Genomic DNA, 26663 nt, shown 5'->3' with positions numbered 1-26663 from the left:
CAAAGGCAATTTTGAGGTACCTAGAAGTCTGAAGGCACCATCAGGCTGCTGATGCACTCGCCCCGCAAGTACTGACCTGCTGGAGGCACCATAACCCCTAAATTTTTTTTTAAAGAAAGGAAGGCAGCACGAAGAATGGTATCTAAAGACAAATATGGGATATAGAATAAACAGACAATTCTGTGGCTTAATGATAAGATTTCATATCACCCTGTATAAAATGGGCAAAGAGGGGCTGGAGAGATATCACATGGTAAGGAACTTGCCTTGTATGCAGCTGACCCTGGTTTGATTCCCAGGACCCTGTATGGTCCTCTGAGCCCACAAAGAGTGATCCCTCAATGCAGAGCTGGAGTCTGCTGTGAGCACTGTCTGATGTGGCTCAGAGCCAAAGCCCAATGGGCAAGCACTTTGAATGAACACATTTCCAAAGGTACAAAAGAAGCCAGTGAGACATGAACAGATGTTTAACTAAGATAATGCAAGTGTAAACCAACTCCTTCACATCCACCTGGATGCGCTTATAATTAAATTACACAGAAAATAGCATGATAGTTCCTCAAAAACATTAAACACAGAGTCACCGTATTTAACAGCCTTACTACTGGATATGAGCACAAAAGAAAATAAAACTGACACTTCAGTTATAAGCATACCAGTATTTATTGCAGCATGAGTAATGGTAGCACACGGATGAGAACAATGGCCCAATGTCCAGCCACCAGTTACAAATGAGTGTCACAAAAGGAGTCTGAAGAGAGGACCAGGAAAATGAAGTTGATAGCATTCCCAGGTCCTGGGGACAGCGCCATGGTATGGGAAAACCCCAGGAGGCAGAAGTTAGGAAAACTTGTAGGCCAGGGACTCTGTTGGGGTTTCCAAAAGCAAGGCGGGGAATGGTAGACATTGGCTAGTTTGAGTGATTTGGGTGGGATTTGTGCTAGAAGGTTGTGCCTGTTTGCTGGACCCAGAGTCTGTTGAAGGGAGAGGAATCTTCTAGGGTGTAGCTGCCAGAGAAAGGACATAGGGCCTTGTGTTAGTTTATAACAAGGACAGCTTTGTTTTCTGTAAGAATTGACTAGTTCTAAAGAGGTTATTTCTTTCTAGTCAGAAAAGGGTGTGTGTGTGTGTGTGTGTGTGTGTCTGTGTGTGTGTGTGTGTGGTGGCCTCAAGACTCAAAATAAATATATAAAATATTGCTGATCTGCTAAAAGATGATACTCATAGGCATCAGTCCCAATTTCTAATAGACAGTGAGTCCTCCACAGTATGATGATTAGAAAAATTGCCTTATCGGACAGAATTTATAAGTTAGTACTATATGACTGTACTTAACAGGAAAGTGTTAATTAAGATTTTGGACCACTTAAATTTTTTGTGGTTCGTATTGTAAACCACAGTACCCAAAAGGGGAGGGAGGGAGAGGAGGGAGGGAGGAAGGGAGGGAGAGAGAGAGAGAGAGAGAGAGCGAGAGAGAGAGAGAGAGAGAGAGAGAGAGAGAGAGAGAGAGAGAGAGAGAGAGAGGAAAACCGCCTGCCTTAGAGACAAGGCAGGGGGTGGGGGGTGATGGGAGGGAACCTGGGGACACGGGTGCTGGGAAATTACACTGGTGGAGGGATGGGTGTTGAAACATTGTAAACACTGTATGACTGAAATCCATCATGAACAGCTTTGTAAGGGTATATCTCACAGTGATTCAATAAAAAAAAGTTTTAAAAAAATTTTTATGTGGTCCAAGGGCTGGAGATGATACAGTGGAACAGTGGGTAGGGTGTTTGCCCTGCACATGACTGGCCCTAGTTTAACCTCCAGCACCACATATGGTCCCCTGAGTCCCCCAGGAGTGATCTCTAAGTGCAGAGCCAGGAGTAAGCCCTGAGCACCGCTGGGTGTGGCCTAGATACCCCAAGAAAATTAATTTATGTGGTACAACAAGTAAAAAAAACTTCCCAAAGAGAGTTTTGGATGAGTCCCAGTTTCCCTCTCCTTCCAACCTTTGGTATCTTTCCCCAGTGATAATACTGTTGAATTCTCTACCTTATTATTATTGTTATTATTTTTTGGACAAAAGGGGGTAAAATTTTTATTTAAATGTACTGTGCTATTGGGGTTGGAGTGATAGCACAGCAGGTAGGGTGTTTGCTTGCACGAGGCCAACCTGTGTTCGATTCTTCCGCCCCTCTTGGAGAGCCCAGCAAGCTATCGAGAGTATCGCGCCCGCACGGCAGAGCCTGGCAAGCTCCCCGTGGATATGCCAAAAACAGTAACAACAAGTCTCACAATGAGAGATATTACTGGTGCCCGCTCAAGCAAATCGATGAGCAACGGGATGACAGTGACAGTGACAGTGACTGTGCACTGGGAGATAATCTCTGAGAAGTTCCTAGATGATTAACTTTCAGTGGGAGAACTGAGAGCAGAGAAGACAGAGGAGCTTGGGGGAGCCCAGCAGCCTCCTTGCCAGCGGTCAGTTCCCAGATTACCTGTCAGGAAAACAGGCCTTTGTTGAATTCCGACCTGCATCCAATACTCTCCGCCGGATGCAGGCCCGATGAGCTTGGTGGGCTTGGCTGTGGTTTCCCCCATCGTGTTTGCTTTTCGGAAATACCTTTGTAGTTAGCCCCAGAGTGGGGGCTTGTGAGGGGTCCCACTGCCTGTTGCTCTTTTCCTTCCCTGCTGGTCTTCACCCAGTGCCAGGAGGTTAAAGTGTGTGCTCGTGGCTGCAAGGATCAGGGTACAGGCGACCGCCAAAGGAGTTATCAGTGGGAAGAGGGGATGTCCGCCTGCAAGGTGGAATGAGCTAGCGGGGGAAGGGCTGGGCCGGGCTAGCTCATGGTAGAGCATCTGCCTTCCTGTGTGAGGCTGAGGTCGGCACCTTCCCTTCCCAGTGCCGCCCCTCAGCTGAGTGTGGTTCCAGCAGCACTGCCAAACAAACACCGCAGCCTGTGTGCCGGCTCTGCAGCAAAGCAGCAAAAGGGGAGGAAAGAAACGAGCAAAAGAAAACTCAGAGTATTCTTGAAGACATTGCTATTATAGAAATTGATCTTTGTGGTCGGAGAGCCACACCCAGCTGTGCTCAGGGAACCAAATGCTGTGCCGGGGATCGAACCAGGGTCAGCCACATGCAAGGCAAGTGCTGTACTGTAACATCTTTCCTGTCGCATTATCCATTGTCTTTCTCGTTTTTTTTTAAGTTTATTATACTTACAGAAAAATTGGGAAAACCTCTGTTGTATGTGATAGAATTCCTGGGTTCTAGATTTATTGTTTTAAAACATTTATTTAAAAATTTTGCTACTTACTCTTCATCTCTTTATCTCTTTGCACACATGTATAAACACATGCGGATTTTTTTTTGTTTTATTTTTTGCTGCTGCTTCTGTTTTTTTGAAGATTGCAGACCTTGCTCCAGCAACATAACTAAGAATAGGAGCATTCACCAACATACGTCATTGTTACCAAATTGAAAGAACATATCTGTGGGCTATTTGTTTTGTGTTAGGACTGTATAATTGCCCTTTCTGTAGCTTTTTGCTTATACCTTTCCTCTCATTTATAAACTATAGAAAGACTCACAGTAAGAGATTTTCTTTTACCCACTCATCAACTGATAGATTGTTTCCATGTCTTGGCTGTCAATTCTGAATAATTTGTCATGAACATTGGGGTACAAATGTCTCTAAGTGATATTCTTTTCTTTATGTAAATATCCAAAGTAGAAGTGTTGGATTATATGATAGTTCTGTTTTATTTTTTTTCCCTCTGGTGAGGGAATACACCCGGTGATGCTCAGGGGTTACTTCTGGCTCTGCACTCAGAAATCACTACTGGCAGTGCTCATACTATATGGTATTCCGGGGATCAAACCTGGGTCAGCAGCATGCAAGGCAAGCACCTTTCCTGCTGTACTATTGCTTTGGCCACTAATTTAATTTTTTTTTTTTTTTGAGGAAGCTGCATACTGTTTTCCCTAGCGGCCACACAATATACATTGCTATTTTCTCCACATCATTATCCAAACGTGTTCTTTGTCTTTTAAAAACAATCATTCTTGGGCTGGAAAGATAGTACAATGGGTAGGGCATTTGCTTTGCATGCTGCCAATCCCAGTTTGACCCCGTCTTCCTAAATATGCCCCCCACACACACACACTGAGTTTACCAGGAGTAATTCACAGAGCCAAGAGTAACCTCTGAGCATTACTGAGTCTGATCCAAAAATCCTAAAGATATAAAAAAAATAAAAATAAAAGCAATCATTCTGAGTCCGGAGAGATAGTACAACAGAACCTGCAGGTTCAGTGCCCGGCATTCTGTATGGTCCCTTGAGCACTACCAGGAGTAATTTCTGAGTACAGGGCATGGAGGAACCCCTGAGCATTGCCCAAAGACCAAAAATGAAATTAAACAATCATCCTAAGTAATATGAGGTGATAGATCTTTCATTGTGATTTTTGATTTGTATTTCCCTAATTAGTGCTCTGCTTCTTTTCACCTGATGGCTTTCTGCCACTTTTTTTTTTCTTTTTGGGTCACACCCAGCAATGCTCAGGGGTTACTCCTGGCTCTGTGCTCAAGAATTACTCCTGGTGGTGCTCAGGGGACCATATGGGATGCTGGGAATCAAACTTGGGTCAGCCTTGTGCGAGGCAAACACCCTACCCACTGTACTATCGCTCCAGCCCAGGTCTGCCCTTTTAAAAAAAAATCAGATTGTGATTTTGTATGAGGTTGTTATACTTGGATGTTAGTCCCCTTGTCAGAAACTCAATTTGCAATTACTTCCTTCCATTATTTAGATTGACTTTTCGTTTTGTTGATGGTTTTCTTTGCTGTGCTCTTTTGTATGGCTTATACTACTTGTTTTACTTTTTCATTAATATCTTTGTTGTCATTAATATTCTTGTAATGACCAGGTGAGGGAACAGGTGTTATTTTTTTAGACCACAATAAAAACATCTACACTGTAGCACTGTCGTCCCATTGTTCATCAATTTGCTCAAGCGGGCACAAAAACATCTCAGAAGTAAAAATATTTTTTAATGGAAAAATCAAAACATTAGAGCCAGAATTTTTAATCAGTACCAGAGCTATTAAGTCACTAGAGAAAACCTGTTAGAAATTTAGAAGCTTAGTTCAGATAATCTAATCTTGATTAATTAGAATTCCAGAATAAGAGGAAATGATGAACAGACAATTATCCAATTTGTAATCTAAGAGATTTCCCAGGAACACAATGATATACATTTCTAGTATTGTGAGTGAAGAAAAAATCCTCATTAAAGTTCATTATTATAAGATAATGGAACACCAGAGAATAAGAGAATTCTTTAAGTTTAGACCTCTTATAGCCTAGTTCTCCCTCTCAGAGAACCTGGCAAGGTACCAAGAGCATCCTGCCCACACGGCAGAGCCTGGCAAGCTCTCCATGGTGTATTTGATATGCCAAATACAGTAACAGTGATGGGTCTCATTCCCCTTTCCCTGAAAGAGCCTCCAATACGGCACCACTGGGAAGAAAGAGTAAAGAGAGACTGCTAAAATCTCAGGGCTAGGATGAATGAAGACGTTACTGGTGCCCACTTGAGAAAATCATTGATCAACGGGATGAGAGTAATACAGTGACAGAAGTGAAAACAAATATCACATACAAAGGACCAGGAATTTGAATGGTGTTTGGCCTTGTCAACAAAGCATGGGGCACTAGAAGAAGAATGGAGTATTCCCATCATTCCGAAAAGATGATTACCTAGAGTCTAGGTTTATATATCCAGATAAACTTTGAATGTGTCCGAATAAGATAAAGACAATTTCAGACATGGAAAATCACAAGACATTTGTTCCTTCTACTGCCTTTCTCAGGAACTGCTGGAGAATGAACCTCATTTGAAAAAAGGGATGGGGGGAGAGGGGGAGGATGAATCGAAAGGGAAGACCTGAGCAAGTAAACAAAATCCAAATCAGAAACGAGGCCAGAGAAACAGTTCAGCAGACTAAGCAAACACTTCGCATGCAGAGACCCAGGTTCCATGATCCCTGGCACCACGAGGTCCCCTGGATAATGCTAGAGAGACCCCTGCACATAGCGCATGGAGGAGCCTCTGGGCACTGCTGGATGTGGCCCCAGAATGGAAGGAAGGAGGCAGGGAAGAACAGTGAGAGGAAGACTAGGACGAAGGAGCAGCTGGGCTAGTGATCCTAAACACAGGCGGTCCAGAGAGAAGTCTGTGGGGTTTCTAGAAAGATGTTTTGGTAAAGAGGGATAAAATGAAACTGATAAATTATCCTTCAGGTTTGATCACGTTGGACATTATTTGGCAGTTTATAATCTGGTATCTTGATTATGGGCTGGAGCGATAGTGCAGTGGGTAGGGCTTTTGCCTTGCACATGGCTACCCGGGTTCGATTCCTCCACCCCTCGGAGAGCCCCACAAGCTACCGAGAGTATCTCACCCTCATGGCAGAGCCTGGCAAGCTACCCGTGGTGTATTCGATGTGCCAAAAAACAGTAACAAGTCTCACGATGGAGGCGTTACTGGTGCCCACTAGAGCAAATCAATGAGCAACGGGATGACAGTGATACAAGGATCTTGATTATGAGAAATGTTAGCCATAATTAAACATAAAAACTATAAGCCTTGTTTCTACTTTTAACTGGAAGTTAACTGGAAGTTAAAAGTAGAAACAAGGCTTCCCATCATCAGTCTCATCTTCAAAAAAAAACTGAAAAGTCTTGAAAATTGAAAGTCAGTAATTTTTGGATTAATAGAGAAATAATAGATTGAGGATTTCAACAAGAGTTGAGGTCACAAGATAAACCATTGTTCCAGAAACTGGAGGAGGAAGTGGAAGTCAAGAAAGATTTAAGAGGGGCTGGAGCAATAGCACAGCAGGTAAGGCATTTGCCTTGCACGAGTGACCGACCCGGGTTTGAATCCCGGCATCCCATATGGTCCTCTGAGCAGAGCCAGGAGTAACTCCTGTGCATTGCGGGGTGTGACCCAAAAATCAAAAAAAAAAAAAAACAAAAAAATAAAATTAAGGAAACATTCAAAATAAAGGTGAAAAAGATAATATCATGTTAGCCCCTAATAAAAGAAAACTGGAGGTAGCATATTAAGTTCAGGAAGCCTGAAAGGCCCTGGTAAATAAATGAAAAGACAAGTCACAAACTATGGGAGAAAGTGTTTGCAAAACATATCTGCTAAAGGATTGACATCCAGAATATTCAAGGAATTCTTGATACTCAAAATTAAGAAGCAACCCAATTTAAAAATGCCCAAGGATGGGCCAGAGCAATAGTACAGTGAGGAGGGCGTTTGCCTTGCACGAGGCCAACCCGGGTTCTATCCTGGCATCCTATATGGTCCCTCAAGTAACGTCAGGAGTAATTCCTGAGTGCAGAGCTAGGAGTATCCCCTGAGCATTGCCATGTGTGACCCAAAGAGCCAAAATAACTAAATAAAATAAAATGTCCAAGGCCTTTAACAGATACCAGGCCAAAGAAGATCTACTGATGGCAACTACACATATGAAAAGGAATATGTCATTAGGGAAATGCAAATCAAAACAATGAGATACCACTGTACGCATTTTAGTATAGTCAAAACCCAGAACACTGACAATACCATATGATTATAAGGATGTGGAGTAATAGGAATATTACTTCAGGAGGATATGGAGTAACAATATGTGGAGTATCAGTAACCGGAACCATATAATTTTGGGAATGCAGAAAGGTACAGTGTGACCAGTTTGACTGTTTCTTCTATATTTTCTGTTTCTGTTTATTTAGGAGCCAACCAATGCCTGTGGTGTAGGACCAATTGCGCAGGGGTAGGAGTGCCCCGACCTCACAGTGCTCTTGGTGATTCCTTACAAAGTTTCAAAGAGAATCATTAGTCTAGCAGTCATGTTACCAAATTAGTTGAAAACTTCATGCAGAATCTGTATACAAGGGTCTGGAGCGATAGCACAGCAGGGAGGGCGTTTGCCTTGCACACAGCCAACCCGGGTTCGAATCCCAGCATCCCATAGGGTCCCCTGAGTACCGCCAGGAGTAACTCCTGAGTGCAGAGCCAGGAGTAACCCCTGTGCATCGCCGGGTGTGACCCAAAAACCAAAAAGAAGAGAAAAGAAACTGTATACAGATGTTGATGACAGCTTTGTTCATTTTTTGCCAAAACTTGGAAGCAGTATGTTGTTCAACAGATGAAGAGACAGAATGTTCGATATCAAAGCAATGGAACATAATGAAGGGAACATTATTAATGGAACATTATTAAGCAATGGAACATAATTATTATCTTGTAAGGGAGTGGCTTGAGTTACCAAGCCACAAAAAGACAGGGAGGAAACTTAAATGCATTTTTTGCTCAATGAAAGGGGCCAGCGTGAGGAAGCTTCATCAGAAAGCTCTGACGTTCTGAAAAAGTCAAAACCCTGGAAGCAACAAAGAAGATTGGGGAGGGGCCAGAGCAGTAGCGTTGCTGGTAGGGCGCTTGCCTTGCACTCGGCCAATCTGGGTTCAGTCCTTGGCATCACATATGGTTCCCAAGGATCACCAGGCGTGGTTCCTGAGCACCAAGCCAGGAGTAAGCCCTGAGCACTGCTGGATGTGGCCTGAAACCTCTCCTCCTCCCCTCCACCAAAAAAATATTAGATCTGTTGGCTGAGATAGCTCAGGGGCTGAAGAGATAGTATAGTGGGTAGGATGCTTGCCTCGCACTCAGCTGACTCGGGTTCAATCCCCAGAATCCCATATGGCTGCTGAGGACTCCCAGGAGTAATTTCTGAGTGCAGAGCCAGGAATAATTCCTAGGCATTGCTGGATGGATGGTCCCTCTCCACCCAAGAGAAGGCAGCTCAAAGGGCTGTAGTGTCTGTTTGTTGTTGTTGTTGTTGTTGTTGTTTTTGCTTTTTGGATCATACCTGGCAATGCACAGGGGTTACTCCTGGCTCTGCACTCAGGAATTACTCCTGGCGGTGCTCAGGGGACCTTATGGGATGCTGGGAATCAAACCCGGGTTGGCTGCATGCAAGGCAAATGCCTGACCTGCCGTGCTATCGCTCCAGCCCCGAGTAGTGTTATGTTTTACATGGGAGGGCCCCAAGTTTTATCCCCAGCATTGTGGAACACCCCACCCCTGCCAAGCACCACCTGAGAAATCCTAGAGTACTTGCCAGGAGTATTCCCCGTACACCATCAGGTGTGTCCCCCAAAGCAAAGTAACAATTAATCTTTAAAGTCTATATGTGAGCCATTTATTAACTGCAATTAAGAGCAACATGATTGAGGAATTTATGGTTGTATCGTAAAGACCATATAGAAAACTGTAAAGACGCCACTAGGCGCATATGCTGCCTGAGCCCATGTGCTGCTTACGCCTGTGTGGCCCAGCACATGTGTCGCCCGCATCTCCCCCCTTGAGATGTGTACTTTCATGCTTTCGTGTCCAGTGCTAGGATGTGTGTAGAGCTTCCTCCACCCTTGGAGAAGCCTGCTTTCTTTCTTGAGCGCGTTACTCCTACTGTTTTTTCTTTTCCACTTATCCCTTCCTCCTTCCCTCAGAAACCTCTAAATAAAATCTATTTACTTAAAAAAAAAAAAAAAAGACGCCACTAAAGAAACTCCTAAAGGGGTGGAGAGAAGTCTAGAAGTTAATTCTTTTGCTGTACTTGCAGCTAAGCCCCTTCAACTAAATGACCCTAGCCCAGAACTGGGAGTAGCTCCAAATTCTACCATATGTGCCCCAACCTCCCTACCTCCCTACCTCACTATCCCCCAAAAACACTTCTAGAAACAATAAACTTAAACAGTTATGTAGAGACTATAAACCAATGCACATAAATCTGTTGCCTTCTTACATGTTAACAATGTAGAAGAGAAATAAAATTTTAAAACAACTCTCTCATTTCTAATCATGTGAAAAAAATGTCTAGGAATCAATTTTTTTAAGTAGGCAAAAGACCTAATTAGTGAAAACTATAAATTACAAGTTACTTCCAAAAGAAATAAAACATAAGAAAATGGAAACATATTCCTTATTTGTGGATTGGAAGAATCAACATCATTAAAATGACCATCTTACCCAAAATTATTTGCAGATGCAATGCAGTTCTTTCTCTCTCTCTCTTTCTCTCTCTCTTTCTCTCTTTTCTTTTTTTGTCTTTTTTTTCTTTTTGGGTCACACCTGGCAATGCACAGGGGTTACTCCTGGTTCTGCACTCAGGAATCAATCCTGGCGGTACTCAGGGGACCATATGGGATGCTGGGAATCGAACCCGGGTCGGCCGCGTACAAGGCAAACGCCCTACCCGCTGTGCTATTGCTCCAGCCCCTCTGTTTATGTCTTTTTGAGTCACACCTGACAATGCTCAGGGATTACTCCTGGCTCTTCAGTCAGAAATTACTCCTGGTGGTTCTTGGGGGATCATATGGGATGCCGGGGATCGAACCTGTGTTGGTTCTCCCTGCTGGATTTTCGCTCTAGCCCCACAATGCAAGTCTTACCAAAATTTCTATTGCATTTTGAAGAATATACATCAAATAATTCTCAAATTTGTATGGAACTTAAAAACATCTCGAATAGCCAAGCAGTTCTAAGGAAAAAGTCTGGAGTGTATTCCCAAACTTTAACATTTATTATAAAATTATAACTATCAAAACCACATGGTACTAGATCAAAGACAGACTCTCCGGTGAGTGAACTAGAATCGACCACAGAGGTAAACTCTTATTCATACGGATAATTAACTTGCCGCAGAGGGACTGAGCGCATGAAATGGAGAAAGGAGAGTATCTTTATCTAATGGTGCTTGGAAAACTAGATAGCCACAGGCAAAAAAATTTAGACCCCCATACCTCACACCATACAGAAGGACTAACTCAAAATGGATTAAAAATCTTGTCATCAAATCTGTCTCTGTAAAATACCCTGAGAAGAACAGTTCTCTCAAAGAACTTGACCTCAGAGGAATGGTTAGTGATATGACCCTCACTGGCAAAGAAAACAAAAGCAGGCAACTATGAATAACTTGAACCCAGGTTCAATTCCCAGCATCCCATATGGTCTGAGCACCACCAGGGGTAATTCCATAGTACAGAACCAGGAGTAACCTCTGTGCATCGCCAGGTGTGGCCCAAAAAGAAAACAAACAAACAAACAAACAAACAAGCAAAAGACTTCTTTACCATGAGAGAAATGAAGCCTAAAATAAAAACATCCTTCTGGAAGAAAATGCTCACATGTCGTACATCAGACAAAGGGCTAGTAACCAGGGTCCATAAAGCACTCTCAAGGCTCAGCAGCAACAACAAACCAACCTTGTCAGAAAATGAGGAGAAAATTTCTCAAAGATGACATTAAGAGAGCCAGCAGTTGTATGAAAAAAAGTGTTCATTAACTGTGATTATCAGGGAAATACAAATCAAAATGACTATCCCACCTCACACCAGTAATAATGGTATATATCAAAAAGAACTAAACAGGGGCTGGAGCGATAGCACAGCAGGTAGGGCATTTGCCTTGCACACAGCCGACCCGTGTTCGATTCCCAGCATCCCATATGGTCTCCCGAGTACCACCAGGGGTAATTTCTGAGCGCAGAGCCAGGAGTGACTCCTGTGCATCACTGGGTGTGACCCCCCTCCCCCCAAAAAAAGAACTAAACAAGTTTGTACCAGTGGGAATGTGACAAAAAAAAATCCTTTTACTCAGGAGAGAGAACAAAAGGGAATGCCCTGCCGCAGAGGCAGGGTGGGGTGGTGGGGGATGGGGTGGGGGTGGTGGGAGGGATACTGGGATCATTGGTGGAGGAGAATGGGCACTGGTGGAGGGATGGGTAAATGATCACTGTGTGAGTGAAATGCAAACACATAAGTTCATAAGTTTATAACTGTATATCACAGTGATTCTCTAATAAAAAAAATTTTTTTTTAAATCCTTTTACTCAATACTGGTCAGACTGTTGCATAGTTCAGTATCTTTCAAATATGGTTCAGAGACTACCTAAAAATAAGAATAGAGCTTCCACGCATTTCAGTTTCACCCCTGAACATCTGCTTCGGGAGCACAAAAGCATTAATCGAAAAGGACTCAGGCACACCTATTCATTGTAGCATTTTTTACAATAACCAAGATTTGGAAACAACACGAATGCCCAACAACAGATGAGTGAATTGAAAAAAAAAAAGCAAAAAAACACCTGTGGCACGTAGGGACCAGAGAGATAGTACAGCCAATAAGTGCTTGCCTTGTTAGTGAACAGCCCAGGTTCAGTCTCAGACACTGCATGTGATATCCCCCGGTACTGCAATTAGTAGTAGTAGTACTGATATTGTAGTATTTGCCAGTAATGATACCACCAGAAGTAGCCCCTGAGCAGAGTTCCAGGAGTAAGTCGTAAATACAACTGGGTGTGGCCCAACCCTCACCCCAAAGAAATGGTGGCATATGTGTGTATACACACACATACACACATATTAACTTCACACATATGAATACTCCTCAGCTACGAATACCCCTCAGTTATGAAAGATAAATCTTGCTGTTTGCTACAACTTGGAATTGAAGGTGTCATGATAAATTAGGTCATCAGAGAGGAAGCAAGACATCAGATGAGCTTGCCCATATGGAATGTAAGAACACAAAGCAAGGCTCTCAGTAGAACTAAGCTGAGAGTACTAAGGGTTGGGGAGACGAGGAGTGGGTTAATGGTGGAGGGATTCTGGCGCTCTGGTGGTAGAGCAGCACTGCAAGTATAAAATAGTAATATTGGTACTGTCACTGTCATCCCGTTGCTCATCGATTTGTTTGAGCGGGCACCAGTAACGTCTCCATCATGAGACTTGTTGTTACTGTTTTTGGCATATCGAATACACCACGGGTAGCTTGACAGGCTCTGCCATGCGGGTGGGATACTCTCGGTAGCTTGCCGGGCTCTCTGAGAGGGGCGGAGGAATCGAACCCAGGTTGGCCACGTGCAAGGCAAACGCCCTACCCGCTGTGCTATCACTCCAGCCCAATATTGGTACTATTGCTAAAATAATATTTTAAATAATAAGAAACAAAGTAAGGGCCAATGAGAATAAACCCCGAGATTCTGCCTATTGAACTGAACCTGTTAAGTGATATTGGGTGAGGGAGCAAGAAAGGACAGTGAAGAGAAGGATGTCACTTTGGTGAGGAGTGTGGTACAATAACATTGTTTGCCTGTACTCAGTTAAGTTGATTGTGGGTGTCTGAGAGAAGTACAGCAGATAGGGTGCTTGCCTTTTATGCAGCTGACCCTGGTTCAATCCCTGACACCCTGTAATGTCCACAGTTCCCACCAGGAGTGATCTCTGATCACAGAAGCAGAGTAAACCCTGAGCACAAAAATATATATTTCTTATATATATATGTTTTTCTTTTTGGGTCACACCCGGTGATGCTCAGGGGTCACTCCTGGCTCTGAGCTCAGGAATCACCCCTGGTGGTGCTCAGGGGACCATATGGGATGCTGGGACTCGAACCCGGGTCGGCCGCATACAAGGCAAACGCCCTACCTGCTGTGCTATCGCTCCAGCCCATATTTCTTATATTCTTATGTATGAACAAGATCATCTTATATCTCTCTTTTCCTCTGTGACCCAAAAAGAAGCAGAAGTTTCGTTGAAAGAATAAAAGGCAACCCAAGGCCAGGGATATGATTCAAGTGCTAGAGCACATGGCTAGGATATGCAGCTTTCGAGTTATCCCCCACGCTGCGGCGGGAGATGCCCCACAGGACCACCAGCGCCACAGGAGCAAGCACCACATCCTTGGACCCTAGTATTGAACTGTCCGGTGTTCAGTGGACATTTAGACATTGAGGTACTTGGCCAGATTCTGTCAGTAGTGGCATCCGTGCCTCCTGAGCACTGCCTGGGAACCAAAAAGAAATAAAATTGTTGCTGTAAAAACATAAGCATCATCTGAGACTTCAAGTCATAGTTGATTTTTTTTTGTTTTTTTTTTTGTTGTTGTTTTTGCTGTAGAACTGACTTTTGTGAAGAAGGAAGGGAGGAAGGGAAGGAGGGAAAGAAAGAAAAAGGGTCAGAGCCATTGTACAGTAGGTAAGGCGTTTGCCTTGCATGCAGCTAACCTGGTTTTGGTCCCTGGCACCATGTATGGTCCCCTGAGCACAATCAGTAATGATCTTGGAACACAGAGCCAGGAGTAAGCCCTGAGCGCCGTTGGGTGCCCAACAACAACACATGGGGCTAGAGAGATAGCACAGCACGTAGGGCGCTTGCCTTGCGTGCAGCCAACCTAGGTTCAATTCATGACATCCCGTAGGGTCCCCCAAGCACCACCAGGAGTGATTCCTGAGTGCAGAGCCAAGAGTAAGCCCTGAGCATAGCCAGGTGTAGCCCCAAAACCAAAACAGAAAAACATAACAACAAAAGATTTTATGGTTGAGCTGGAGCAATAGCACAGCGGGCAGGGCATTTGCCTTGCACGTGGCCGACCCAGGTTCAATTCCCAGCATCCTATATGGTCCCCTGAGCACCGCCAGGAGTAATTCCTGAGTGCAGAGCCAGGAGTAACCCCTGTGCATCGCCAGGTGTGACCCAAAAAGAAAAAAAAAAGATTTTATGGTCATGTATTATTTTAAGAACTATTTAGTATTTAAATCAATGTGGTACAGGGTTAATTTGAGAAAACATGGCTGGTTTGAACTCAGAGTTGTAAGAGTGGAGAATCCGAAAGTGGAGAATCTTTTTTAAGATTTTTGATTATATATGTGATAAAATATATTTTATCATATATACATGATTATATATTATAAGCTACCCGTGGCATATGTGATATGCCAAAAACAGTAACAACGACGGTCCTCATTCCCCTGACCCTGAAAGAGCCCCCAATACGCCATTGGGCACAAAACAGGGACGAATGGAGACGTTACTGGAGCCTGCTCAAGCAAATCGATGAACAACAGGATGTCAGTGACAGTGAATATATTATATGTGATATATATCATACATATATAGATAATATCGGACTGGAGCAATTGCACAGTGGGTAGGGTGTTTGCCTTGCACGCGGCCGACCGGGTTCAATTCCTCTGCCCCTCTTGGAGAGCCTGGCAAGCTAACCGTGGTGTTACTGGTGCCCACTCAAGCAAATCGATAAGCAACGGGATGCCAGTGATACAGTGATACAGTGATGTAGATAATATATATTTATCATATATATGATAATACATTATATATATGTGGTTTTATATATATGTTGAATCATTGTGAGATCAACTATCACAAAGTTATTCCTGATTGGGTTTCAGTCATACAGTGTTCTAACACCCATCCCTCCAGCAGTGTACATTTCTCACCACCAGTGTCCCCAGTTTCCCTCCCACCACCCTCCACCGCGACCCCCACACCTGCCTTTGTGTCAGGCACCTTCCTTCTTTCCCCCGTGCACGGAAAGCGTCTTGACCCCTGGGCTATCCCTCTGGCCTCAGGAGGTTCCTTTGCTTTATTTTGGGGGGGGGTCACACCTGGTAATGCACAGGGGTTACTCCTGGCTCTACACTCAGGAATTACTCCTGGTGGTGCTCAGGGGACCATATGGGATGCTGGGATTCGAACCCGGGTCGGCCGCGTGCAAGGCAAATGCCCTACCCGCTGTGCTATCACTCTAGCCCCAGGAGCTTCCTTTGTCTTCTTCTGTTTCTCTGAGCTTTCAGCCAGACCAGGTTCCGGAGTGCCCAGGCCGGTGTGAAGCAGAGAGGTGGGAGAAATGGGACTTCCACTCTGGCTGTCTCTGGCCGCCAGGGGCTTCCCTCCATGTGAATGCAGCCGTTAGCCCAGGCTATGGGCATATCTGGCATCCTGCCCCCTGCTGGTACAACCTGTTTCCTTCAACTCACTTACGGCTTTTTTTTTTTTTCTCCCTTCAGGTCTATAAAGGAGAATTTCAACTACCTGAATTTCTTAAAGAAAAACCTCAGGTACCGTATCTGCTTCCTGCTGCTTCCCCTCAAGGCTCCTGAGTCAGGACTCGCCTGTGGAGACGCACGCTATGCCCGCATGAGCCACATGCCCGGCCCTGGAAGTCATCTTGTTTTAAAGAGAGAAAGATATGTGCTGTGGCAGAAAGATTGATATCTGGCAATGGTGTTTTTTTTTCTTTTCTAAGGGGATGGGTAAGGGGGTTGATTTGGTTTGGTGTGGTCTGTCCTGGTCTTTGCAGTGCCAGGAATCAAACCCAGGCAAGTGCTATACTACTGAGCTACCCCTCTCCCCACCCATTCCTGGTAATTTCTGGCTTTAACAATAATTTCATAGTCAATTTCAGAGAGCTTTGGTGTCTTCTAAACCTAGGAAAGCATAAATTATTCAATAAAATTTTATGACGAGGTCTCACACATAGGTAGGCGTTGCCATGGTGAGTCCGCTTCAACCTCCGTATTTACCTTGAAATTAAAAATGTATTATTGGGACTGGAGAGATAGCACAGCAGGTAGGGAGGTCACCTTGCATGAGGCCGACCTGGGTTCTATTCCCAGCATCTTATATGGTTCCCTGAGCACCACCAGGAGTAATTCCTGAGTGCAGAGCCAGGAGTAACCCCTGAGCATCACCGGGTGTGAACCAAAAAAGCAAAAAAAAATAAAAATAAATAATTTTGTTTTCTTTTTGGGTCACACCCAGCAATGCACAGGGGTTACTCCTGGCTCATGTACTCAGAAATTACCCCTAGAAATGCTCAGGGGACCATATGGGATGCTGGGAATCGAACCCGGATCAGCGCATGCAAGGCAAATGCCCTACCCGCTGTGCTATCGCTCCAGCCCCTAAAAATGTATTATTGCCACTTGTTCTTATTACATAGCTATCCTTGACCGCCTAACAGTTGTCACTTAGAGCCTAGAAAACTTGGGAGTATATTATAGTCATGGCCCCTGGGTCTCTGCTAGGAAGTCCCCCAAGGTGAGAAAGGATGGTAACCATTGAAGCTTGCAGTTTTCCATTTAGTAACCTGAATTCTGACCCAAAAGACATAGTTATTGTCATACTCTCACTCAGATTCCCATATTGCTTCTTGAGTGGAATTGAGTGGAAGAGAAGCAGAGGTAGGAATAAGCCTGGAGTAGTATCTAGCAGAGTATCTTGCTCTGAGCATCATCGGGGTGTGGGGGGGGGCAGGAGGAGGGGGTTGGCACCTACCCCGTGAGTCCAGCAGCAGTGTTCTCTCTCTAGCACAGTGCAAGGGAAACATCACTAATCCCCAGGTCGGACACGGTGCCCGGAGACTGCTGCTGTATGAGGAAATAAAGGCTTAGTACTGAAATGGGTTTCTGGAAAATGTTCTAGGGACCCGGGAGACTCACAAAGCGCTGAGTGTGGGATTCATGTATGGATCCCAGGTTCGATTACCCTGCGCTCCACCAAGACCCTGGGACACCGAGTCAGGAGTTGTCCCCAAATACTGCCTGGTGTGACAGAAATAAGTAACTTTAAAATGCCCCAGATCTGGGGTGGTGAGGGAAACTACCATGTGACAGACCCTAAGTCAGATCGTCTGCAGCACCCCGAGTAAGGCCGTCGCTCTCCACAAGATGCTCTGACTCACACCATGGAGAATGGCAGCTCCACCTTCCCAGACCCTTGCCTAAAACAGTCGCATGTCAGTCATTGACTGAGTCCTGATGAATTTCTAGCCATTGCCTAGGCATATTCTCATTGGCATATCTATGTATATATTTTCTTTTGGGTCACACCCAGCAATGCACAGGGGTCACTCTTGGCTCATGCACTCAGGGCTGGGATTTGAACCCGGGTCAGCTGCGTGCAAGGCAAACACCCTACCCGCTGTGCTATCACTCCAGCCCCCCATACAGATGTTTCTTAAGGCTTTGTTCTTTAACTCCTGAGGTCTTATTTTAATTTCTTACCCATAATAGAAGCTTGGTAGAATTTTTTTAAAATTAAATTTTAGAAACATGGAATAAAGTCCGTGTATTTTAATGTAGGCCAGACATCCCTAGCCCTGCATGGTCGCTGGAGCCTGGAGCCAGGGGTAGCCCCTGAGCATAACCAGGTGTGGCCCAGAAAACAAAAATCAGAACAAAAGACGGTGATCAACTTTGGCCCATAAGAGCAAACATTGGCCCAAAGCCCACTTCGAAAGCTGGGGGGATTCCTGGAGAAGTTGTCTCTTCCAGGCTTAGTCAGTTGGAACCAGAGAATAACACAAAAGACAGAGTCTAAATGACTGTCAAATCCAAGTGCTAAGTCTGAAAGAATCAAGAAAGGGAATTAGCTATTAAAACCAGTGGAGTCGGGGGGCGCTGGAGTGATAGCACAGCGGATAGGGCTTTGCCTTGCATGCAACTGACCCGGGTTCGATTGCCAGCACCCAGTATGGTCCCTGAGCACCACCAGGAGTGATTCCTGAGTGCATGAGCCAGGAGTAACCCCTGTGCATTGCTGGGTGTGACCCAAAAAGTAAATCAAATGGGGGCGCCCCTAAGTCACAGCTATAACAAAAATCTTTCTCGGGCAGATTATAGACCTAAACAAGTTTTTAGAAGACCGTATCTTCATTACCTTAAGAAGGAAGGATTTTTTTTTAAGTAGCACTGTAGCATGGTCCTCCCGTTGTTCATCCATTTGCTCGAGCGGGCACCAGTAACGTCTCCATTGTGAGACTTGTTACTGTTTTTGGCATATCAAATACGCCACGGGTACCTTGCCAGGCTCTGCTGTGCAGGCAGGATACTCTCAGTAGCTTGCCAGGCTCTCTGAGAGGGACGGAGAAATCGAACCTGGGTCGGCTGCGTGCAAGGTAAATGCCCTACCCACTGTGCTATTGCTCCAGTCCAAATTCTAAAATCAATTAAAATAGATTAAGTTGGCTTACATTAAATTTGAGGGGTTTTTTATTATTGCTTTTGTTTTGAGGCCATACCGATGGTGTTCAGAGCTTATTCCTGGTTCTGAGCTCAGGGATCACTCCTGACAAGCTTGGGGGACCATACGGGGTGCCGAGGATCCCACACAGGTCCGTAGTGTGCAAGACAGACACTCTACCTGCTGACCTCGGCTCCAGCCCAAAGTTGAGAATTTTTTTTAGAAAGCATCACCAATGAAAAAGAATGAGAAAATGTTTGAAACAAAGATATATCTATAAGATCAAGAATTTTTGCAAATCAGTGAGGAAGAGGTGACAGAAAAGTTAGCAAAAGTCTCTGTAGGCACTTAAAGTGCCTTTCTTTTTGATAGTCTCATTTAATGCCTCACATGCATATTTAGAAGAGGAGCATAGCAGACTTTACCTCATTTAACTTTCATTTGAAAAAACTGGGTCCTGGAAGATGGCTTGATAAACAATGTCTTTGGGGGTGGGCGGGGGAGAGGGGTCTGGACAACACAGGGGGTGGGGCCACACCCAGCAGGACTCAGAGCTTATTCCTTACTCTGTGCTAAATTATGGTTTTTAAAGCTGGTCTGCAAGGGTAGGAAGATTGAAAACCTTCCTACCACCTTGGTTATCACCGCTGGCCTTTGGACCAGTCGTCAAGATAGGCTCTGACCGATGGGCAAACAGGTTTATGAAAACCATTTTAAAACATGTGCCTGGACATTCTTCCCTTTAAAAAGTGGGGAAGGGGAAGAGAAAATGGAAACCCACAGAACCTTATGTTTGACATGTAACAGGAAGAGCTCACAGAACTCAGATAAGACTGTGGGTCTTAAAAAATACTGAGATTGCAGGTTTATTCTAAAGGATATAAATCAAAACCAGACCGTTGAACATAATACATGGGGCCAGGCTGGGAGGACCTCACACAGAGCTCCTCTGCTCTCTCCCTCCTGACACCTCGCTATGTTCACCGACCAACCAGCAAATGCCACTGAAATTAGACACCTAGAGTTTGTCATGTGGGTCCAGCTCATCACAAAGACGTGATTGATGGATGAGTGTCCCCATGACCAAATTCACTTGTGTCCCCTCACTAGTCTTTGGGCTGGTTCAAAGCCGTTGGCAGTTTTGCAGTGACCCGTCCCTGTCCTTACTCTTCCCATCTCTACGCATAAACTCAGGTCTGATCCACAGGACAACACAGATACGCCTGTTGCATGGAATTTTCAAGGATTCCCTACCGGAAACCTGAGACAGACTCTTCTTAACACCACAGTAGCAGAGGGGACGCATCAGAAAGTATAAGCAGAGCCTGAAGGCTACAGCTAATGCGTCAACACTAGCAGTCACGTCTCGTGCTCGCCAACGTCAAGGTCTATAAGACTTCTAAGACGCCTTTTGTTTTCTCTGACAGACTGAGCAAGTGGAGTAGCAGAGCCAGGAAGCGCTTTCATACATGAGGTGAGAACTGGGTCTTGGGGATTCCCTGCCTGAGTCCTCATGGGGGGGCGGGCAGGGCAGAATTCCCACATTCTCGTGGGAAGCTCCAGTGGGTCTACCTGGATCCGATCTGAGCTCTTTGTGGTATTGAACAATTTGATTGGCTTCTCTGTATCTTAGTCTCTTCATCTATAAAGTGTACAGGTGGTGCGTACGAATTATTCATAATAATGTGGGCAAAAAAGCCTGATCCTGTTATTTTCAGTATGAGGAAGAGTTTAAAGTGATGAAATATTTTTATGTGGAAAATAAAGCCTGGAGACCGTCAAGCCCACCCCGTCAGTTTGCTGGTAAGAAAAACAGACCCCAGACAGAGCAGGTGATGGATTGGTCAGGGTCGTCCAGAACACCCCAAGAATGTGTCTTCTGACTCCTAGACAGGTTCTTTCCACAATCTGTGCTGCCTTCTCCGAGTATTTGTTATACTAATCATTTTACTCTGATACTCCTGTGGGTTTGAAGGAAGCATGTAGATTGGGAGGGGGAGGGGGGCTGGCAGCGAGGGTTTTCTTTGCTTGCTTGCTTGCTTTGGGCTCTGCTCTCGGGAATCACTTCTGGCAAGGCTCGGGGGACCCTCTGGGGTGCCAGGGATCAGGCCCGGGTGCTATTAGAGCCTTACCCGCCGTGCTCTTTCTCCAGCCTGGCAGTGAGTTCTTAGGAAGTGAAAAAACATGTTGGGGTTTAAAGTTCCTCTGTCACCAAGGCCTAAAGTAGCAAAAAGCTTTATGGCCGGACCCGCTCTATGGACACGGGGACGGAAAGGCCTCATAAGACTCTTGGCTGGAACTGGCACCAGAACTGGCCCAGAGGAGACTGGACTCTACTCTGGAAAGATGCTCCGGCAGGGACAAAGGGTTGTGGAAAGGGATGAAGGCGGACACCCAAAGATTCAGGTTCTTTCTTTTGAATTATTAATGGGCTCATCGCCATCGAAAGCACCACAGTGGAACAGTTGGGGAGAAAACCTGTAAACCGACTCTGAAAAAGCAAGCAGGGGCTTCCCTAGCGGGGGTGGGGGGTGGCCCCTAATGCCTTCTGAGATGTGTACTCTTAGCTCTCCCCTCCGGAGAAACCCATGACCTCGCTTGTCTGCGTCACTCTCTATCTCTTTCCTTCCTCATAATTTCTAAATAAATCTATTTTCAGTTCGTGGTTCATTTCCTCCTGAAATTCTTCTCTGTTAGGGAAGGTCACACTCTTGGTGAAGCCTGAATAAGATTTTTTTTTTGCTTTTGCTTTTTGGGTCACATCTGGCGATGCACAGGGGTTACTCCTGCTTTGCACTCAGGAATTACTCCTGGTGGTGCTCAGGGGACCATATGGGATGCTGGGAATCGAACCCAGGTCAGCCGTGTGCAAGGCAAACGCCCTACCCGCTGTGCTATCACTCCAGCCCAAGCCTGAATAAAATTTAGGACTTGACTTTTCTTTTCCGCAAACAGCAATACCTCTTTCTAGTCTGGGTTCCACAGCTCCCAGAAAAATGAGGTGGCAGGGACCATTTCCCGAGTCATGCAGGATAAGTGCCACCAGGTGAGGCTTGATGGAGCCGGTGGGACATCAGGTCTGTGCCAAGCAGGTGCTCCTGCCAACTCCCATCACTCCAGGCTCTCCCCAGGCACTTCCCTGGGTGCCCAGGGTGGGTAGAGAGGGAAGAGGCAGACACCCTTCTCGAAACACATATGCCGCCCACCACAGGTGGGTTGGGTTTTTTACCCCAAGTCTGCCCTTAATATATTTAATGTGTTATGATGTCTTAGGTTTGTAACCTCTTTGATCTCTTGGTAGCCGAGAGCTGCCTCTCGGGCTAGGTCAGCCAAACCATGTATATCTGAGCAATAGATCCATGCCCTGAAACGCTGCTAACTAATGGGTTTGTCTCTGAATCCCAACCTCTGATGGAGCTGCTCAGGGCTCATCCCCCTCTCTCACACTTGACTGTTTTTGCTCCCACCATACCATTCACTCGAAACTTGAATTTTGTCCCCCTACTTAAGGCCTGTATCAATTAGCCAATCAACAAACATCAGATGAACCCCTTGGGTCCGGAGTGAGTTACACTGCCCGAAAGGGAAGTGCCTTTTCTCTGAAAGACCCCTGGGCTCCAGTTCCAGCTCTGTGTTTACAAACTGTATGTTTAAGCAATTTCTTCAAGCTTCTCTCAATCAAAGTTTAGTATCAGATTCACTTTTGGGCAAATAGTAACTTGAAATTTTTTCTGTCTGATTTTTTTTTTTAACTTTTGGGTCACACCCGGCGATGCACAGGGGTTACTCCTGGCTCATGCACTCAGGAATCACCCCTGGCAGTGCTCAGGGGACCATATGGGATGCTGGGAATCGAACCTGGGTCGGCCGCATGCAAGGCAAACGCCCTACCCGCTGTACTATTGCTCCAGCCCCAGATTTTCTTTTTTTTTCTTTTCTTTTTTTCTTTTTGGTTTTGGGGCCACACCCAGTGATGCTCAGGGGTTACTCCTAGCTCTGTGCTCAGAATCACCCCTGGCCGTGCTTGGAGGACCATATGGGATGCTGGGAATTGAACCCGAGTTGGCTGCATGCGAGGCAAATGTACTTTCGTCTCTCCAGCCCCACTGTCTGATTTTCTTCTTATACTTTTACTTGCTGGTTTTATCTCTATTTTATGTAATAGCCATGTACCAAATGCAGACCCCATACCAGGCACAAAATACCAAAATTATATGTTATATATTTATGTAAAATATAAATATAAAAGTATAAATTATGAAGTTTTATATTTTATATTTATAGGAAATAGAAAATATTTCTATTATAAAATATAAATATATAAAAGAAAGTTATATGATATGCTCCTAAGATACCTCATGCTATATATGAGACATACTGTGCAATATACATAATAATCTGTATCACTGTATCACTGTCATCCCGTTGTTCATCAATTTGCTCGAGCGGGCATCAGTAGCGTCTCCATTGTGAGACTTGTTACTGTTTTGGGCATAGCTAATACACCACGGGTAGCTTGCCAGGCTCTGCTGTGAGGGCAAGATACTCTCGGTGGCTTGCCAGGCCCTCCAAGAGAGACGGAGGAATTGAACCTGGATCGACCGCATGCAAGGCAAACGCCCTACCCACTGTGCTATGGCTCCAGCCCACATAATAATCTATGATAAATATATATTAATTTATTTAATTTTAAAACTCTCCTGATAAATAGGCGCTGCTATTCCTGTTACGCTTTTGGGAGATGTGATTTAATAATTTGAATAACAGATATTTAGACTTTATATATTTATGGATTGTAGATACAAAAAGCATGTGAATATGACCATGCCGTGTTGTTGGAAGTGTTGATGGGCGTGAGCTGTATTAGTGTATCCAGGATGTGTTTGCTGGGGAGCAAATGCTGACTATTTGACCTATTTTCTGAGCTTGCCAGCATAAAGCAGTTATCAGGCTTTAGATAATTTTATCTGAACTATTTAAAAAACCTATGGATAAATTCCTTCCCAGACACACACACACACACACACACACACACACACACACACCATGCACTGCGCTTTCATCAGTTCACACACACACACCTGTGCTGTGCGCTTTCATCAGTTCACACACACACACACACCATGCATGCTTTCATCAGTACACACCCCCACACACACACACACACACACCCCACGCGCGCGCTTTCATCAGTTCTTTTATAAATTTTCTGAGCTGCCTTGCAGAGGCAGAGTGCAGTGTCCGTTGTGGTCTTCTACTGTTCTCGTGAGAAACGCCGCCGGGCCGCAGAGCCCTTGCGGGGTGCATCCAATGCCTTGGCTCTTGGACGCAGAATGAGCCAAGGGGCCCTGACGGGAGGCGTGGCCGCTGGCCAGGACGCCCGAGAGTGGCCGGTGGCTGCACACCTCTACCAACTTCCTGTTTGTTCCCCTAGGGAAGACCAGCGCCTTTGCACGGAGGACAGATTTCGTGGCCGGGCTCCCGTCCGAGCTCAGCGGAGTGTGTGCACCGAGACCCCCGGGCTCCCGTTCCAGTGCCAGTCCCCTCCCGAGAGGGCGGGGTGTGGAGTGGACCCCGCCCCCCGCAGGCCTTCCTGCTGATCTGCTTCTCCAGCTCTTGACCCTGACCCCCTGCACATCCCCGCGGGCAAGGTGCCCCGAGGCAACGTGGGCTTTCTGTGGAGACCGCCGTAGTCCTCATCTTTTTTACTGGATTCCAAACACTTGTTTTTCAATGGGTCCATTTAAAAGCAGAACTCTTTAAGCAAAATTTGGCAGTTGTCTGTACCTGTTCTAATGTTTCGTTGAACACTTGCACCTGCTTAAATGTATTAATGTGGATACTCTGAAATATCTTATTTAAATCCTTGCATTGTTTCTGAGAAGCTGAGGAATTACTGTCTACATTTACAACGTAATGACTTTTGTATTTTATTTTTCAAAATAAAAGCTTTAAATGTGAAGCACTGTACTTGATGGTTTGATGTGGTTTTATTAACTGTCATTTCAGGGAAGTGGTGAGACCCTATTAGCTGGCCTCCTGATAAACTAGTTTCTTGACTGGCTTGTACCTGTTGTCCTTCATACATCCCCATTCGAGCAGAGCTCTCACTGGGGTGTATTTCAGAGACACCTGCACCCTCTGTTTGTTTCAGAACCCTTTCCTTCTGTTTCATGCTTTCATACTATATTTGGGGACAGAACAGTTATTACCCCCCAACTGTTTTCTAAAAGACAGATCAATAAATTCCATGTCATGAGTTTGTCCTCTGTCCCAAACACTGAACATGGGTTTTTAAATGTGTGTTTTTTTTCTCATCTTTGGCCCTAAAACTACCTTCTCTAGGCTTATCCATCTTTGTCATTGTCTTTTCTTCTTTTTAAATTCCCTCCCATCCAGGGTTGGAGCAATAGTACAGCAGGTAGGTCATTTGCCTTGCACCCGGGTTCGATTCCCAGCATCCCATAGGGTCCCCTGAGCACCGCCAGGGGTGATTCCTGAGTGCAGAGCCAGGAGTAACCCCTGTGCATTGCCAGGTGTGACCCAAAAAGAATAATAAATAAACAGATAAATAAATAAATAAATAAATAAATAAATAAATAAATAAATAAATTGTTTTAGAAAATAAATTCCCTCCCACCCTCCCTTTGCCGTTGTCGGTGTTGTGATAGTGGGGTTGCACATCTGCCTGGCCGTGGGGCTCGGGCTGTACAGCAGAAGATACTGCTCTTGCTCTGGGCAACAGTGCTCCCCCTCTCGGGTTCTCCTTTTACTGGAAGTGCTTGTACACATGCCTACAGCAGGGACACACTCTCTAGTTGAGTCACACACCTTCTCATGGTGGCGCTCAGGGGGTTCGCAGCAGTGTGCTCACACTTGCTTGCCAGAGGCCCCACTTCTGGTCTGTGCTGCGCACATCAATTTTGCCCGCAGTGCTCGCTCAGGGTCACACCCCTTTGTTTTTGGGTGCCCACATACACCATGCTTTGATGTAACCAGATATCATCTGCAAAGTTGGGGGTCACAGGCCGCAGAGCTTCCGGGGTTTCGAACGGCAAAGCTGCCTTGATCAGGGATCGAACTTGTGACCATTGGCTGTGCAAGGCAGGATGAACCACTGAGCTAGTTTTCTGGGCCCCAGGCATTACATTTTTCTACCCAGTTATTCAAGCTGCAGGTCTAGCATCTTCCTCCCTCTTCTCACCCACCTTACGTGTATCATACTGAGGCCATTCTCCCTACCTGAGCTCTCAAGGGTTTTGTACTTCCTCGAACATGTGGAGGTTTTCTCCTGTCTTGGCACATGTCATCCCTTTCCTTGCAGTGTTGCTCCCTTGCTGTTTGCCTAAGAGCACTTGTAGGCAATTATTTGCCTACGTGACGGCCGCCTCAGAGACTGACTGCCTGCGCCTGCCCGCGCCTGCCCACGGGCTTCATAATGCCGCTTGGATTTCTTAATCTGTTCATTAAATGTTGTAATCATCTTCTGCATCAGACAGTAACTTCCTAAAAGGCAGGCATTGTCTTCTCTTTTCTGTTTTTGTACCCCTGACACCTAGGAAGGTGGCTGGAACATTCTTGGAACCCATTCTAGGAATGTTGTGAAATGATTACGGCCTCCAAGACAACTCTGACATGCCACTGCACCGGAGGAATCAAGCCTCTCCAGAACTTGTCACTTGACACTCAGCTGCTTCCCCGGTGGTGACCAGGTGTCTGTCCCAGTCTGACCTAATGTCCTTCCCAGCACGGGAGCCCTGTCTCCTTTGCTGCCTGAT

At 45.4% G+C, this 26663-nt stretch overlaps 1 protein-coding gene across 1 annotated transcript in view; it reads left to right on the top strand.

The window, feature by feature from the left end:
- Positions 1-24855, top strand: part of TPST1 (tyrosylprotein sulfotransferase 1) — a 78085-nt gene extending 53230 nt beyond the window's left edge. Inside the window, exons 4-6 of the mRNA XM_004615917.2 lie at positions 15930-15980; positions 20313-20359; positions 24320-24855. Of these exons, the coding sequence (XP_004615974.1) occupies positions 15930-15980; positions 20313-20330 (69 nt within the window). The 3' untranslated portion in view covers positions 20331-20359; positions 24320-24855. The remainder of the gene's footprint in view (positions 1-15929; positions 15981-20312; positions 20360-24319) is intronic.
- Positions 24856-26663: the final 1808 nt, after the last annotated feature.

This window comes from Sorex araneus, chromosome 4, assembly GCF_027595985.1.
Source record: "Sorex araneus isolate mSorAra2 chromosome 4, mSorAra2.pri, whole genome shotgun sequence".
In the NCBI taxonomy this organism is placed as follows: domain Eukaryota; kingdom Metazoa; phylum Chordata; class Mammalia; order Eulipotyphla; family Soricidae; genus Sorex; species Sorex araneus.
The sequence above is the reverse complement of the archived record's forward strand: the minus strand, read 5'-3'. Positions and strand labels throughout refer to the sequence as shown.